A 17,909-nucleotide genomic window follows, 5' to 3' on the forward strand; every position below is an offset into this window, starting at 1 on the left:
TGCACTCATCTGGAAGTGTTCGTGCGCTGAAGACTTAGCTAAGTGAGAGATGAAACAAGCCTTCGTTTGCGGTATATGGTAGTTCATTGAATTATACTTTATAGAAGCTCCTAAGCTTTCCAACTCTCCAGTGCTTTGCAATTCCCTTTGATCTTTTTTTAAGGGAAATATTTTGTTTATTTTTATTTGAACTTCATGTATGTAAATGTTCAGTTGCCTGTGGAAGGAGAAGCTGGAAGTTTGATCCAGTGCCAGCGGAACTATGTTTCTGAAAAGCTCTATTGTGGGACAGCGCAATATTGGTGCGGGCAGAGATTTGAATTTGATTGCCATAAATTGCAAGAATTTAAATGAATTCCGCTTTTTATGTCAGAAATCCAATGAAGGGTCTCGGCCCGAAACGTCAACTGTTTACTCTTTTCCATAGATGCTGCCAGGCCCACTGAGTTCCTTCAGCATTTTGTGTGTGTTGCTCCACTTTTTTATGTGTTACCTACAGTTTATTATACACTGGGGCCACGAGGAAATGGTCTTTGTACTTTAGTCATGGAGTCATACTGCACTAGAACAAATCCTTCAGCTCTTCAAGGTCATGAGGACTATTCTATCTCTCACCAATACATTAATGACATTTTACAGTAACCAATTAACCTACAAACCAGCACATCTTTGGAATTTGGAAGGCATCCAGAACACCCAGAGGAAACCTACATGCTCACAGGAAAACATGCAAACTCCACATAGACAGTACTGGAGGAAATTTAAAGTCCGATTTATAAAAATATAATATATGAAAATGATTATTTAATAACCTTGAAGTCCACTGAATTAGTATTTTAAACTGGTAAGCTGCTTTATCATTGTGACATGTACCGTGATACAGTGAAAATGTTTGTTTTGCATTTATACAGATCATTTCATTACAACAGTGCATTGAGGTAGTACAAGGGAATACAATAATAGAATGCCTTTCTTTGAGTCTTTTGTATCTTCTGCCCAATGGGGGAGTGGAGAAGAGAAGAGAGAATGGCTGGGGTGGATGACATCTTTGATTATTTTGGCTACTTTAGCAAGGCAATGAAAAATGTGGACAAGTTCCATGGAGGGGAAGCTGGTTTCTGTTATGGTGCTGAGCTGTGACCAGAGTTTTCTGCAGTTTCATGCAGAGCAGTTTCCATACCGAGCCATGACGTATCTAGATAGAATGCATGCTATGGTGCCTGGGTAAAAATCTGACAGGGTCAAGCAGGACGTACCAAATTTCTTTAGCCTCTTGAAGAAGTAGGGGTGCTGGTGAAACATTTTTGGCCTTGGCATCAACATCGCTGATCCAAGACATGCTACTGGTGATGTTCGCTCCTAGGAGCTTGAAGCTTTCAACCGTATCAGAATCAGAATCAAGTTTAATATGGCTTTGGGACATCAGTACAAAGCAATACTTAATAATAATGAAAAAAACATAAGTAGTGCAAAAATAGAAATAAATCTAGAGTGAGGTGGTGTTTATGGGTTCAATGTCCGTTCAGAAATTGATGGCAGAGGTACAGTACCGATGATGTAAACCTCAGTACTGATGATGTAATCCCTCAGTGCTGATGACGTAAACCTCAGTGCTGATGACATAAACCTCAGTGCTGATGATGTATACCTCAGTGCTGATGATGTAAACCTCAGTGCTGATGACATAAACCTCAGTGCTGATGATGTATACCTCAGTGCTGATGATGTAAACAGTGCTGATGATATAAACCTCAGTACTGATGATGTATACCTCAGTGCCAATGATGTAAACAAAAGCATGTGCACCACCCCTTTCCTGAAGTCAGTGAGCTGCTCTTTTGTTTTTTGACATTGAGAGGAAGGTTGTTATCAAGGCACCATGCCACTAAACTCTCTACCTCCTTCTTGTACCATGTTGAAGTAACTGTCATCGCTGAAACTAAAATAAAGTAACTAAAGTAACTGTACCCAGTACACACAGACCCTTACGACTCAAGCATTCCTTTTATTTTACTTGTGCACAAGGAGAACAGCATGGCCCCTGTCACCCACTCTGTTCTGAATTCTGAACAGAAAACTGTAATTTATATACAGAATTTGTACAGATATTGATTATTATAAATTGCATATGCCTTATAAATTACTTGTATGATCAATCGCCATTCACAATAAAGGCTTTAAAAGTCAATCAAAACGTCAAGCAGACAGCTGATGATATTCTGAAGCTAGTAAAGATAATAGAGCCTTAGTTGTTGGGTATGTTTCACATCCTTCTGTTGTCTTGTATGTCCCCATCACCCCCTGTAGTGTAAAGGGAAGCTGTGTTTTAGGAAGACCTTTCTGGAAAAGCTTCACTGCAGAGGCCTCACTCGTTTGGCTTGAGTACACACTGCCACAGTAGAGGTCTCTCCAGTGGCCACTTCAAAAGTCTCGCTTGACTACAACCGCCCCAGGCTAACCTTGCCTTCCTGTAACTTCCACAACTGCGATTCATCATCATTTGTGGTAGACCCACTGCAGTGATGTCAGACATCCCACCTCTCCTGGAAGTTCCGGGAGTCTCCCGCATATTGATAGTGGCTCCCTGATGCCCAGAAATTATATACAATATCCCGCAAATCGATTTTTTTGAGAGGGAGAGCGAGAGCGAGCATCCTGATTGGTCTTTCTTCGTGCTAAGTAGACCTATCAGTTTTCTTTGTGGGTGGGCTTTACAGTCGACCTCAAAAATAATGGCAGTGTTGCTCACTGCACTGTTTGCAATGGTGACTTTTCTATTGCCTATGGTGGGTTAAAATGTAAAAGACATGTTGAGGTGAGTTTAACAGGTGTCATTCGTTCATTAGCATAGCTAACGTTATTTAAACTAGCTGGCTGGCTGCTAAGGAGCTACTCTATTGATGTCCTACGTGATGAGACCAAACTCTCTGTAGACTTGCTTAAAGCTGTAATAGAATAAACATGATAATATAATATAATATTATATATGTACATATTTTAATGTCACATTTTCTGCATACACCCAACTTGGTTTACAGATTAGAGAAAGTCACTAAACAAACTATTACATACACCCTTGGAGGTCGACCAGGGGTGGTGGGGGGGGGGAGGTGTCTGTTACCTCCCTGAAATGAGTTTTTGCAGCGTGGGATGTCTGTGATGCCATCTGTAGACTTGTGGGTGGAGCTAGAGAAGAATCTGACCACGTGGCCTCTGAGTGTACAGGGAGTAGAGCAGCGGGCTGAGGATGCAGTCTTGTGGGACACCAAAGTTGTGATGATTGTTCGTGGCAGACCCGTTGCAATCCTCACTGGTTGAGGAGAATTGGTCAGGAAGTCAATGGTCCAACTGCCAAAGGAAGTGTTGACTCCCAGGTTTAGGAGCTTTAGACCCCATAGAAAATGCTTACCTTCCAGCCCCACCTGCCCTTGCATGCCTCAGATTTCCCAAAGCAATGCATCCCTTGCAATAGAGGACAGCTTGGGCCAGACAATTTAAGAGTAGACGGTTATCGATAATAACTTGATAGAAAATAAGCAAACTCCACGCAACACTGTAGCCTGGCCAGTGGTGTGGTAGCATCAGCACCAGACTTTGAGGTAAGTGATCCCTGGTTCGAATCCGGCCTTCTCCTTTCCACACTTGCAGGGTTGAGTGTCGAATTAACAACTTGGCCTCTTAAAAAACAGATGTGCTAAAGGTTGCTGCCTGAGAGACACAAGGCATGAATAGGAACAACAATCTCACCACTATCACTATCTCCCCAAGGCAAAGCTTCATCTCTAACCTCTGATCCCAGCTGCAATTTATAGATCAACAGAGTGTTAACCAAACCCTTTTCTCTCCACTCTGTGCTCTGACACTCTCAGAAAGTAAGTACATGAGATATTTTCAGAGTCGAAATATAGTGGAGAACTCAGTTTTGCCATGATCTTGCTCTGTTTATTTCATCATTTTCTAGTGGAGGGAGAAAATGCATTACCTGCTCCTGCCTCTGATTATTACAATTGAGAACGACTGTTTTGCCCAGAGAAAAGGTGTCTCCAGTGGTCACTTCAAAAGCCTCGCTTGACTACAACTGAGGTGTGAGGAGGACAACAAAGGTCGGCAAAACAATGGTAACACGCACAAAACACTGGGGGAGCTCAGCAGGTCCGGCAGCACGTATGGAAATGAATAAACAGTGTTGTCCTGGGCCAAGACTGGAGAAGAAAGTCTGCAAAAGAGTAGTTCAACTAAAAGAGTAAAAGATCGGGATTGTGAGGTTGGAAGAATAAAGAAATAGAATAATACATAAATGGAGGCAAAATGTTGCAATATAGATGATCCTGAATGTCATTGTTACTAAGTACAGAAAGGTAGCATATTTAGGAATGTTGTACTTTGTTGCAGAAAGAAAGAAGTACAAGAATTAGCTTAACTATGAATGCTTTGGTGAAACTCGCCTGAAATACTATGTACGGTTCCAGTGTACTTTGGGAAATAATTGCATTGGGAGGCAGTTCAGGGAAGATTCATCAAATTGATTGCTGAAATGAAGAGGTTGTCGAATGAGAATAGAAGAACAAAACATGATCTTATTGAAACATACAAGGTTCTGAGGTGGCATGAAAGGGGGGAGGATAATGTGAGGATGTTTCATCTCATAGTTCTGCTGGAACTTGGGGGGGGTCATAATTTCAGAATAAGTAGTTGCTCGTTATAGTCAGAAGTGAAAAGTGATTTCTTGAGTAATAGTTGTGGATCTTTATTCTCAGAGCATTGGGTAACCTGAATTATTTAGTATATTCAAAGGTTAAGGCAGACAGATTCTTGGTCAGAAAGTGTAGTCAAGCATAATGGGGAACAGGCAGATAAGTGAAGCCAGGCAATGATCTTACTGAATAGCAGAGGACTCTCAAGAGATGATGTGATCTATTTTTGCTCCTATTCTTTATGTATTAACAGCAAGGGTGACTTTGGGAACAACTGAGCTTTTAACAGGATTATTTAAAGGTGCCTTCTTGCAGCAGATTGAAACACACTACTAGAATCTGACCCAAATAGCCCTTGTAACATCTTTACCTTCTCCTGCACACCTCCAAATCTCTTCCCACTGTGCTGACCCCACAGACCGGCACAGCTCCTTTCCAAAGCCCAGATTCAAACCCCATTCTCTGGATCCCTCTTCTGATATCCCAACTGCCACCACTAAAGGTCCTGATTTCAAGACCTTCCCTCCCATTCCTAATGCCTCAAACTGACAAAGCAGACCCCATTCTCCAAGGTCCCATCCCCATAACCTCAGGCCATATCAGGACCCTGATTCCCAACCCTCTTTCCACCATAACCCCCAACCCTCTTTCTACCACCACCCCCAACCCTCTTTCTACCACCACCCCTAACCCTCTTTCTACCATCACCTCCCAAACCCCCTTTCTGCCATCACCTCCCAAACCGTCTTTCTACCATCACCCCCAACCCTCTTTCCACCATCACCTCCCAACCCTCTTTCTACCATCACCCCCAACCCTCTTTCCACCATCACCTCCCAACCCTCTTTCCACCATCACCTCCAACCCTCTTTCTACCACCACCTCCCAACCCTTCACATCCATCCCAGTTTCCAGACTCAGATTCACTGAAGGGAACTGTATGAATAGCGTTGGCCAATTCATAGCATCACCAAAGAACTTTTAAGCCAACATTTCATCGACCCAAAAATCTCAATAGGTAGAGCAAGGGACCTTAACCATATTAAAAGTAAATGATTTTAGTTGAAACTGAAAATGTTGTTGTAAGTTTCAGAAAGGGTTCATGTACTACCCTGATATTCATTTTGGGACAGAGATTCATGGGTTCTTAAATTGTATGGAAGTTGGGGCGGTGGGGGGGGGGGGGAGGTTTCGGGAGCATAATGAAGTAGAAAAACAGCCAAGATCTGCCTGAACGATGGAGCAGGATGGAAATATGCAATAGTCCACTCTAGTTCCTATTTCACATATCAAGCCAGCAGATATTTGATTCCTGGGCACTGGGGACCAAGCCTTTAAGAAAACCATGATAGCTCTTGAAGAAATGGTCACCAGCAAGTCTGCATGCAAAAATGCCCAGATTCAGGCAGACAAGATACATGTACCCAAGCGGACATTCTGGTATACTGTACATGCAGCTTAAGACTGGTATGTTGATTCCAAATTTAACTTTGAGTCTACAACAGAGTGTGCAAGGGAAGGCACAGTGAATGTTTCCCAGGGTTATAGTGAGTTTATTGGACATCAGCTTCAAGTTTGCCTTAGTGCCATGATCGTGTGTTGGTTTCATTAATACGAAGTGAAAGTGAAATAAACACCATTCTTGGTGTTTATTTTCCAAGCAAGGATATCACTCTGTCTAAGTCCCAGAGCTTGCACATCATATTCTGCAAGTTTATCTGGATTGGCTCAGGTGGGACTGCATGTGGAAAAGAAGTTATTAAGGACCATGTTGCAGGTCAGATTTAACTCACCTGTGGTCATTTGGGTTCAGGTCAGGTTTTACTTTAATAAGTAAATCACTATATGGGTATTCTTTTACATGGATCACAAGCATTTAGGAAAGTATATTTTACTTAATTTGAAAGTGATTGGATTTAGGGTGTGAGTAGTGTTCATAAATTTGGTCTCCTTACCAAAAGAAGAATATTCTTTCCTTATAGGGAGTAAAATGAGGGTTTGTCTCATGAGGAGACACTGAGTAGACTAGTCTATACTCCCTCCAGTTTATGCGAATAAGATCTAATTTCATTGAAGCATATAAAATTGTTAATGATCCTGGTGAGGTGGATGCTGGGCAGATGTTTCCTTTGTCTGGGCCATCTAAACCTCTGGGTGGCTGGTACAGGAATCAGTCTCAAAATATGGATCAGACAGTTAAGGACTGAGATAACGAGCAATTTCTTCTTCTAAAAACGTAAATCCTTGAAATTTTCCATTTCCGAGAGCTGTGGATATTCAATAATTTTGTATATTCAGAAGTTCAAAGTAAATTTATCAAAATACCTGATATTCATTTCAGGACAGAGATTCATGGGTTTTTAAATAGTATGGAAGTAAGCAATGGATATTTTTTGGAGAATAATAAGATAGAAAAACAGCCAAGATCTGCCTGAAAGATGGAGCAGGAGGGAAAGATACAATAGGCCACTCATTTTTTTTTTGGCATGTGCCTGCATGCATGCGAGCCTGTGCGTCTGCATCTGCGTGTGCGTGCGTGCGCGTCTGTGCGTGTGCGTCTGCGTGTCTGTGCGACGCAGAGTGAGAGAGAGAGACTGTGTGGCGCGCCACTCCTCACACAGACATTTTCATAGTATTTTCCCTCTATTTTACGAGGTCAAGTTACGATCTCGACACTCAACCTGGCACGGGTGGAAAGCATACTCGGAGGTGGACTCGACTAGTTTTGAACTTGGGAACCTCCGCTCCCGGGTCCAGCGCCGATGTCGTTGCGCTACCAGCCGGCCCACAATAGGCCACTCTAGTTGCTATTTCACATGTTTACTATTGTCCATTCTCTGATCACAACCCATAATTTAAGTCATACGCCTGCCTAGATTCTCAACCCCCACTGCTCCAACCACATTCCTGGCCCATCTTCCACACACCTGGTTCTGAACACTTACTTACCCACTTCCCCATCTTCAATCACACACCTGGCCATGTACCCAAGGGACCACTCCCGTACCCTGCTCAACGGATGAGCCAAAGTACAGTTGCAGTAGATCAGAATGTGACCTCACTATGAACTATTTGGGGTTTTGTGAAATTCTACTCTTCTTGGAAATAAAGGAAGTCTGTGTCAATGTTTCCCTCCTTAAAAGTATATAAGTATACATTTTTATCTAATCTCACGTGGATTGACAAAATGTTTCTACAGATTAGCACCAGTCCACAGAGCAGTCATTGGGAAGCACTGTCAAGATGTTATATACATAATATCATAATAATGAATGCACCTTAAAATGATTACTTTACTGTTGTCAAATAAATATAGTTTTGATAGTGACAAAACTGTTTTAATGTTGGCATAACTGGATGATTTAATTTCAAAAAGATTGAAATTGCACATGTGATTAATTAGCTTCTGACTACACTTGGGGCTCAAAAAAAAAGCTGAGTAACAACTGTTCCTAGCTTAATTCGTTTCGCATTTTTGTGTATACTTGGTCCAAACAAGAGTCTAAAGTGATCCCATGATCATAGACTTGCATATCTGGCAACCGTCTGCAGTGTTCAACTCACTGTTGATCCCAACTGATGTCCTGGAAAGAGAAAGCCAATGCTCATCACATTGGCTTGTTCATTTCCTCTTTCTCTTCTTCTTTGGCAATCCCTTGATGGCCAAGGGTGATTAGCTTCCTCTCTAGTCCTGTGGGCTCTGAGTGGTGAAATGACCATTGTGGAATGGTTAGAAAGTGCTTGATGGGGTGAATGTTGGGCTTGTTTGGGTGCTGCTACTCTCTTTGCTCTGTTTACACTGGATTTCTGGTTCCTTCTGACAACTGGACTCAACGTACTTAGTGCTCCTTCTCCTGCAGTTCAGAGGATAAATTGCACCTTTTCAATGAGAACATCCCTGAATCTTCTGCTTTATCCATATGATAATCTCTACCATGAGAGAAGTCAGAATAGAGTGCCTGTTTTAAGAGACCGTTGCTGAGCATAAGAATGCAGCAGAGCCAGCTGCTGAGACGCTGACCCGGCGGAGGGCACTGACTTATGCTCATGTACCTTGACAATGAAAGCGAAGATTCTGCAACAATATTCGTGAGATATCTCCAGTGCTTAGGTAGTCCATGTCTCAGAAGCACGGAGGAATGTAGGGATCGCTGTTGGCTAGCGGATATTGAGCTTCCTCCTGACTTTGAAGTCTTGATCGTGAAAGTAGCGAGCTCTGAGCTAACTTACAAAATATGGTGACCCTATTTGTATGACTGGATTAGCCAGTCCTGGTGGAAAATGGCAAATGCAGATTAAGTGCTAGTATTACTTTCCTTTTTCATATGTTTTATTATTTGATATTAAATGGCAGTATTTTAGTATTTATAATTTTTATTGATGTTTTTAAAGTTATTTAAATAGTCCTTAACTATCTCTAAGGTGATATTCAGACATACACTGCCAAAGAACCGGCTTTGGAGCTTGCCCTGCCTCTCTGGTGTTAGGCTAAGCTTGTCCGCATATGAAGAAGTAAATGAGGGTGTATGAGCAATCGTCCTGGTGGTCCTTTGGGGTCCAGCATGATCTGGCCCAATCAATTTGTTTGAAAAACATTTGTCTGAAAATATTACGAGGCATTTATTTTATTCGGGCTAATATCACCATAGTAATGTGAGAAAGGAAATTTTAAAACAAATATGTTTGTATATTAAACATACTTTTCACAACTGAAAGCCTATTTCCTGGAAATTTTGTTCACATACGTTGAATAATGCTTCAGAATTACAGCTTATTCTCTCATTTACAAACAGAATTTTTAATGGTTTCAAATAATACTCACTTTGTATAATTTTTTATTTGTAAAATTCAATGGTAAAATGGGGCGGACAGGAGCAACCAGCTGAGTATTACCAAATATAACAGTTATGCTTTAATTTTTTTTTTTATTGCATTCATCAGAGGGAGTGATTGCTGTGTTGGGAGATGGAAACCATCTGACTCCCAAACCATTTTAACTCTAATTACTCCCATTTTCCAATTGTCATGATGTTTGGGGTTTCTTGATTGGTTTAGAAATGAGTTCTCCAAACTCGGCCTTAAAAGCAGAGTCCTATGGTTCAGTGCTGAATCACTTCTACATTATCTGTGATTAAAAACTGGCTCTGATTCAGCTGGGCTCAGCTGCCAGGAAAACAAACTCCCCAGGATTCTCCAGCAGACCAAAAGGTGGGAACTACTGCCAAGTCCTGACAGTTGAAATTAACTTGCTGTCTGCGCACAGCCCCATAAGAAAGATCTTGTTTCACTGGAAGATTAGAAAAAAAACACTGTTTCGTAATGTCTGGCATTTTGACTTGTAAGGACCAAAACTGCCTTTTCAGTCAAATTCTGAGCTTCATTTTTCATCACTCTTCCTTTAAAAAAAACATAGAATCATAGAATGAAACAGCACAGAGAACCATTCAGCCAATGAATGAGCTGTTAGTTAGTCCCCTCCCATGCAAATTTGAATACTGAATTGTCAACGTACTGCCCATTATGCCAATGGCGGTTAGGGCAGAAATGAAGGTTCTCCCATTTCTGGCGGTGCTCAGGGCTTCTTTCATCATGTCAGTAGCTTTCTCTCAGTTCTCACTACTGTCAGTCGTGCAAGTCCCAGGTGGAGACTCAGGAATACCGTCGCACTCAGATGTAGAATGATTCTTCTTTGCCGCTTCTGTAACAGCTTTGTTCTACCTGTCAGGGTTGTTAACCCTGAGCTGAACCCCGAAACCTGGTGGACCACTCTTAGTCTGGCCTCTACCCTTTGACCTGTTTGGCATGGGTGACCCTACCAAGAGCCAAAGCACAAAGCCCGGACTGCAGCCAACACAGCTCTCCGGGTCATTGAGGCACGCAAGCCTCCAAACCCTACGACAAGGCTGCAGTCCTCTTGGAGGAATGAATTGTCAAATTTAATGCATCATCTATGAGAGGAAAGCACAAGCGACCTTCTTCTATCATCCTCTCCCAGGATAAAAATCATACAAATACCTGCCCTACCTGTTCTAAGCTGAGAGAGTCAGGTGTTGCCTCCAATACCATCCGAGCTTGACTGATACAGACAGACTTATTGAGATTGGAAGGAGATGGAGGACAATTGAGAGCAAGCAAGACAATTCTGGAATTGTGGAGTGCCAATACCACAATTTGCTGTAAGCCTGAAATAAGTGAGAATGCTGGAAATACTGAGCGTGAGTGAATAATCAGTTCCCACCACTGAAAGCAAGTATGAAGCAGCAAGCAGCTAGGAAGGCAGAAGTTGGCTTTCAGAGTGAGAAAATTTAAGTCCAGGAACAAGGCTGTCTTGGCTTTAAACTCACTGTGAAGGTTATGCTGACACTTTGTATTGTGTGCAGTTCTGGTCTCCTGATCTGAGAACATTTACACTTGCCAGGAGGGTATGCAACAGAAGCTCAGCATACTGATTTGAAGGATGGTGGGCTGCTCAATTAGATGAGACTAGGGTAGCAAAGTTTGTGTTTGCTAGAATTTATAATAAGGAGAGGGGTTCTAATTGAAACATACTAATTTCTGACCAGCTGAGAGAGCCTGAGTGTGAGAAGATTGATTCCCCAAGCTGGCTGAGGAGTCACAGCCTCAGCCAATGGCCCTTTAGGACTATGTTAAAAGAAATTTCTTCTCCTAGAGGGTGGTGACCATATGGACTTCACAACCACAAAGAGCTCTGAAGGGGAGGGAAGCTGTCATCCTTACCTTGTCTGTCCTATATGTTTGTCCAAATCGGGAAACTGTCCATCTTAAATGACCTCTTTATGAGCCATCTCATAATCCACCTGGGTTGTCCACAACCCGCCCATGAACAGTGAATTCTCCCGTTTCTGCTGACTTGCTGACCCTCTGTCCCTTTCCCTCTCCACCCGGGTTGCCCAACACACCCATCCTCTTCTCGCAGCCCCCAATCACTCAGTTTATTCCCCCTCCTCCTCCCACTCCATCTGCCAATCACCCACACACTCCTCCCACTGGGTTCCCCCACCCCCACCCCTGTTCTTATCTATTCACCAGCCTACTTGTTCAATTCCACATTTGACCATCTTTTCCTATCAGATTCCGTCATCTGCAGCCCTTCCTTGCCTCCGCCTGCCACTGTTTCCATGTTTCCCTCTCCATCCATCGGTCACCCTCCTGACCTGGATCTGCCCATCACTTTCCAGCTCTTGCCCTGCCTCTTCACTTCATGCTGGCCCTCTACTCCCTGCTCTTTTCAATCAAGGAGAAGGGTCTCGACACAAAGCGTCAGCTCTCCATCTCCCTTTGCAGATGTTGCCTGACCTGCTGAGCTCCACCAGCAGTTTGCTTTTTTTTTCGCTCCCGATTCCAACATCTGGAGTTTCTTGTGGCTGCGACAGCAGGTCAAAGGCTACAATGAGTGACTCATCTGCTGATAGCCCAAAACCTTTCCACCAGGAATGTGGTGGACTACTCTCCACTTGCCTAGAGTTCCTAGAACTCCCCAAAGCTCAACATTGTCCTACAATCCTCCTGTTTAGCCCATATCCTGCACTCTGATGTTCATTCCCGACTCCTCTGGCAGCAGATGTTACAATATACAGTATATCTACAAGATGCAGTGCAGCTGTTCACCAAGGCTATTCTGACAGCAACAGTATCGACTGTCCTCCACACCAAGGACAAGGGTATCAGGCACACCGAAGCACAACAGCCTGGAGGCTTCACACCTTCCCGACTTGGAAATGTTACACCGGTGCCTCATCATTCCTGGAACTAGCCATTAGCTGTTTTGAAATATCTTCAGCAGAAAATAAAAAAGCACCAATATGTTTCTTAAGGTAATTAGGAGTGGCCCAAAAACATTGCTTTTGCAGTGAAAGCAAGATTTTAAAAGGTTAGTACGTTTGTAAATAAAATTTACCTCCGGCATCTTTTTTTTGTCTCAGACATCCAGTACCTAACTTACCTGGTCCTTTCCTGCCATGATCCTTTCCCTGCTCACTTATTCAGCATTGCCTTCACTCCTCAATGGTGATGGGTCCCTCCTACTGCCCACAATGACTTGAGCCTTAGGACTGAATGGTGGCCGATTAGAAGAAGGGGAGGTGCAACAAGACCTGGGTGTCATTATGCACCAGTCATTGAAAGTGGGCATGCAAGTACATCAGGCGGTGAAAAAGGCGAATGGTATGCTGGCATTCATAGCAAGAGGATTTGAATACAGGAGCAGAGAGGTACTACTACAGTTGTACAAGGCCTTGGTGAGACCACACCTGGAGTAATGTGTGCAGTTTTGGTCCCCTAATCTGAGGAAAGACATTCTTGCCATAGAGGGAGTACAAAGAAGGTTCACCAGATTGATTCCTGGGATGGCAGGACTTTCATATGATGAAAGACTGGATCGACTAGGCTTATACTCGTTGGAATTTAGAAGATTGAGGGGGGATCTTATTGAAACGTATAAAATCCTAAAGGGATTGGACAGGCTAGATGCAGGAAGATTGTTCCCGATGTTGGGGAAGTCCAGAACGAGGGGTCACAGTTTGAGGATAAAGGGGAAGCCTTTTAGGACCGAGATTAGGAAAAACTTCTTCACACAAAGAGTGGTGAATCTGTGGAATTCTCTGCCACAGGAAACAGTTGAGGCCAGTTCATTGGCTATATTTAAGAGGGAGTTAGATATGGCCCTTGTAGCTATGATCAGGGGGTATGGAGAGAAGGCAGGTACAGGGTTCTGAGTTGGATGAGCAGCCATGATCATACCGAATGGTGGTGCAGGCTCAAAGGGCTGAATGGCCTACTCCTGCACCTATTTTCTATGTTTCTAGGACACTCAGCGTTGTCTACAATGCACCAACGCAGACATTGATCAAAGATTACAATTTGTATTGTTTATCGTGTGTACATTGAAGCACAAGGTTCGTCCATCGTCATCGATGAACACCTCGACACCATTAATACTTTTTACGGGTTGAGTATCGAGACCTCGACACTCAACCCAGCACGGATGGAAAGCGTGCCCGGGAGCGGCCCGACTGGATTCGAACTCGGAAACCTTCGCTCCAGAGTCCAGCACTGATGTCACTGCGCCACCAGCTGGCTTATGATGGTGTCGAGACTAGCGCTTGATTTGGATTTAAGTGAGGGAGAGTTGCGCAGCGTCCGCCTCACTCTTTCTTCCCAATTCCCATCTGGATCCAGTGGCAAGACAGAGTCGAGACAGCTGGAGATGGGACTAGGCGCAGTGGAAGACCAGGACGTCTTCTGTTTCTTGTGCTCTACACGTTCCACGACGCTTGCAGAGACCGCCTTCTTGACTGTTGGACCTTCCATTGGTCTCGTTCGTTCAGTCTGCCGGAGTCTGTCTTCACATGCTGGGATAAATAACTCCCTATCTCACCGAGGGTTTGAGACCCGTCGGTTACTCTCACCTGGTTTAGCCAGCTTGTCGAAGCCGTTGCCCGGGGTGTGGCCGCTGTCGCATGCAAACAGCAATGGGGAGCCACAGGTGAGAGCTGAGTGCCAGGTGGGGACCAAAGGTGGACTAACTGCCTTGAAAAGGACGCGACATGTTCCCCCACCAGAGGTGCTACCCCCCCGACACCCCATACACCCCACATTGAAGTGTACAGTACAGAAAAATATGTCGTTTGTGTCAACGACCAACACAGTCTAAGGAAGCTAGGGACAGCCTGTAGATGTCACTAAGCTTCCTGTCCCAGCATAGTGTCCCACAGCTCCCTGCCTGGAGGAAAGCCGTGCGGTCATGGGAAAAATGTACAAACTCTTTAAAGACAGTGGCAGGAGATGGCGCTATAAAGCCTTCCGCTAACCGCTATGCAACCTTGCCGCTCTGACTGGCCAACTGAGGAAAAGAGTGTTCGAAGATCAAGGTTTCACACTCGCCACAAAACCTGTAATCTACTGGACGTACGTCTCCTCATGAAATCCGGACTACCTACCGCAGGCATGTCAAAACACTGGAAAGATACCACCAACAAAGTCTTTAAATTCACTGGAACCTATGCTCATATCAGCACCCCTAGCATCAGGACCCTAATTATACCCACTTGGTTCAGTTAGACATTCCGTATTGTTTTTATGTCTGATTCCAGACAAAAAAAAACAAAATGCTGAAAGAATCAGTGGGTCAAGCAGCGTCTGTGAAGACAAAAGGTGTAAGTCAATGTTCTGAGCGAGGACTGAGAGGGAAGAGGAAAGGTTGTCCGTACAGAGGGAATAGGGTGGAGGTTGGCTGGTAATACATGCATATCTCTGGCTTCATCTGCAGATCCCATACTGGCCTCATCAGGCACCTCATTTCCCACAAAACTGCAGCCCTGATCCTGAGGCCTGCCGAAAGAGAAGGAAACTTTATCCTCCAGCAAGCCCAGTCAGGAGATGCCATGGGCCATACCTGAGCCACAATCCCTGATGTGGGTGTTTCTATCAGCATCCATCCTAATTTAAAATTTCTCCATCGGGTTTTTACTTGATCTGATCGACTTTGGAAAGAATAACCTGAATCTATCCAATAACTGTATTTCCTGCCAGAACTCCTCCTTACCCTCACCCTAACTTTCACATCTTCCTGAACTGAATGCAGTCTAATGGAGTCAAAACTGGAATATTTTGTGACATTTTACAATACGACTATGTAGAAATTAGTGAAAATCTTTCTTCTGTAGTAATGCTGCTAATGTGGATATTATTACTCCAATAAATCTTTACTTAATTCTGAAGTTAACAACACTGGCATTAGTAATATTATCTAGAAATCTAGAAGTGTAGCAAGTCTGCCAATTCTTAAGAGTCTCAAAGGTTTAGGTTCAATCATCAGTGAAGAGTCGGCTTACTGGAAAAAATCCCTTTCCAGTAGCAGTTAGCGTGGCATTATTACAGCTCAGAGCGTCAGATTTCAGAGTTCAATTCCAGCGTCCTCTGTAAGGAGTCTCTACGTCCTCCCAGTGGATGACGTGAGTTTTCTCCGGGTCCTCCAGTTCCCTTCCACAGTCCAGTGACATACTGGGTAGGTTAATTAGTCATTGCAAATTGTCCTGTGGTTAGGTTGGGATTAAATCGTGGTTGCCAGGGGCCAGGGGCCACGAGACAGTGCAGCTCAAAGGGTTGGAAGTGCCCATTCCATACTGTACCTCCAAATAAAAATAAATAAGTAAATAGTATTCTTGTTTTCTCTACTTTTGTCCTGTTTTTTCTTTTATTGTCATAGTAATCAGATCACTAACACCTCATTGGACCTTAGGTTAGACCTACTTATAACTGTTTCCCAGAGTCTACTTAAAAGTGTTATTAACAGTGTTTTTCTTCTGCTCCAGGGTGAACAAGGGGATGATGGGAAGATGGAAGGACCAGCTGGCCCACCCGGTGACAGGGTAGAGTATTATTCTGAATGCCTTTAGATCTTTGAAACTGCTTCCTTAATTTCTAACCATTGTCTGCATGTTGGCACACTTGCCAGCTTCCAGAATCAGAATCGGGTTTACTATCGCCGGCATGTGTCGTGAAATTTGTTCACTTAGCAGCAGCAGTTCAATGCAATACATAACATAGAAGATAAATAAATAATAAGTAAATCAATTACAGTATACATATATTGAATAGATTAAAAACAGTGCAAAAAACAGAAATTATATATATATCAAAAAAGTGAGGTAATGTTCATGGGTTCAATGTCCACTTAGGAATCCCTTTTAACTCCAATGTTTTCTCAGCTTGTAAGAAGTCATTGCTTCTTTAACCTTATTGGTGATGGCCACCGTGTAGTAACTACAAGCTCCCCAACTGCTGTTGTTTTAATATTTATCCTGCTTCTGGGTTGAGTGCCACTGCCCTACCTAAGGAAGAATGCTCTACATAGGCCGCATGCACCATGCGAGGGCCTGGCCCCCAGGAATGGATATTTGCAGGCTGGATCAATCTGCCTATGTCTGAGGCCCCTCAATACATTTCCTCCAGAGATAGGAAGTAGTTGGGATATTTATCTGAATATTCCCCTTATTCTAGTTGGGGAGGCCATTCCTTGCAAATACCAATGACATAATTGTTCATTTGTTTGTTATGTGCTGTGTCACATGAGGTAGGCAACCATGCTCTTTCCAAGACCATGATTGTTCTTGGCAATTTTTTTCTACAGAAGTAGTTTACTGGGCAGTGTCTTTACAAGACAGGTGACCCCAGCCATTATCAGTACTCTTCAGAGATTGTCTGCCTGGCGTCAGTGGTCGCATAAGCAGGACTTGTAATATGCACCGCTGCTCATACGACCATCCACCACCTGCTGTCATGGCTTCAAGTGACCCAGATTGTGGACTGTGCAGGTATTACACCCTGTCCAAGGGTGACCTGCAGGCTAGCGGAGGGAAGGAGCGCCTTACACCTCCTTTGGTAGTAACGTGTCTCCACCCTGCTACCCAAATGGCAGAATAAGAGAAGCAAATTACCTCAGCATCAAGCCACAAAAGCTAGTGTCATTTCTGGCCTGACACAGTCATGCCAATGGATCAAGGCCCATGAACTTCAGCCCAGTATTTGAGAGCACCATATGAGAGCTGAGTCATGAAGAGTAGTCTGTTGCTTATTTCTATGCTTTTGGTTGAACGATTCAAGTCATCATGGCCTGAGAACACTCAGCCTTCCTGCCAGAGTATTAGTTGGAATACACTAAAGGAATGCAAAGTTTGGGGTTTTGATATCTCTCTCTCAGCCAACAGCTTACCAAATACAGGATAGTACACATTCAACAGGTCCACATTCTGGACACAGAAAATTATATGATATCAAGAATTCTGATATTAAACTCTTCACCAAATTAATTTTTAATAGGTTATAGCCTCCATTAAAGTAGCGATGAAAGAAACGGTAAGCAAAAGTTTTGACAGCCATATGCAAATACGGGCTCTATATCTGCATGCAATTAATTGATGCAACCTAATACAAGGAGTATTATAAGTCAAAGCCACAAGATGTTCTTCAGTATGACAACAACTTCTGCAGAGAACCACAAAAACAATTCAGGTTCCAGTCATTAAATTGTAACCAGTGTGCAGATTCAGCTCTCAGCAGATACCTTTAGGCAACTTTAAAGTAAAGTTTTCCTTAACTTCCAGTTTTTGCACCAGATTTTTGTCAATTATCTCAGTCATGTGTTTTTGACTTCTGTATAATATACAGTCTCAGTTAACTTATGTAGAAACATCA

At 43.3% G+C, this 17,909-nt stretch overlaps 1 protein-coding gene across 5 annotated transcripts in view; it reads left to right on the forward strand.

Moving 5' to 3' along the window:
• The window catches only part of col27a1b (collagen, type XXVII, alpha 1b), a 487,157-nt gene that overhangs the window by 410,312 nt on the left and 58,936 nt on the right, over positions 1–17,909 (forward strand). For all 5 annotated transcript variants that reach the window (XR_011882827.1, XM_072240297.1, XM_072240300.1 and 2 more), the window contains one exon: positions 16,028–16,084. Coding sequence is in view for 4 of the 5 variants with exons in the window: in XM_072240297.1 (XP_072096398.1) it covers positions 16,028–16,084 (57 nt within the window). In the remaining variant the exon portion in view is untranslated. The remainder of the gene's footprint in view (positions 1–16,027; positions 16,085–17,909) is intronic.

Source organism: Mobula birostris, chromosome 22 (assembly GCF_030028105.1).
Source record: "Mobula birostris isolate sMobBir1 chromosome 22, sMobBir1.hap1, whole genome shotgun sequence".
In the NCBI taxonomy this organism is placed as follows: Eukaryota; Metazoa; Chordata; class Chondrichthyes; order Myliobatiformes; family Myliobatidae; genus Mobula; species Mobula birostris.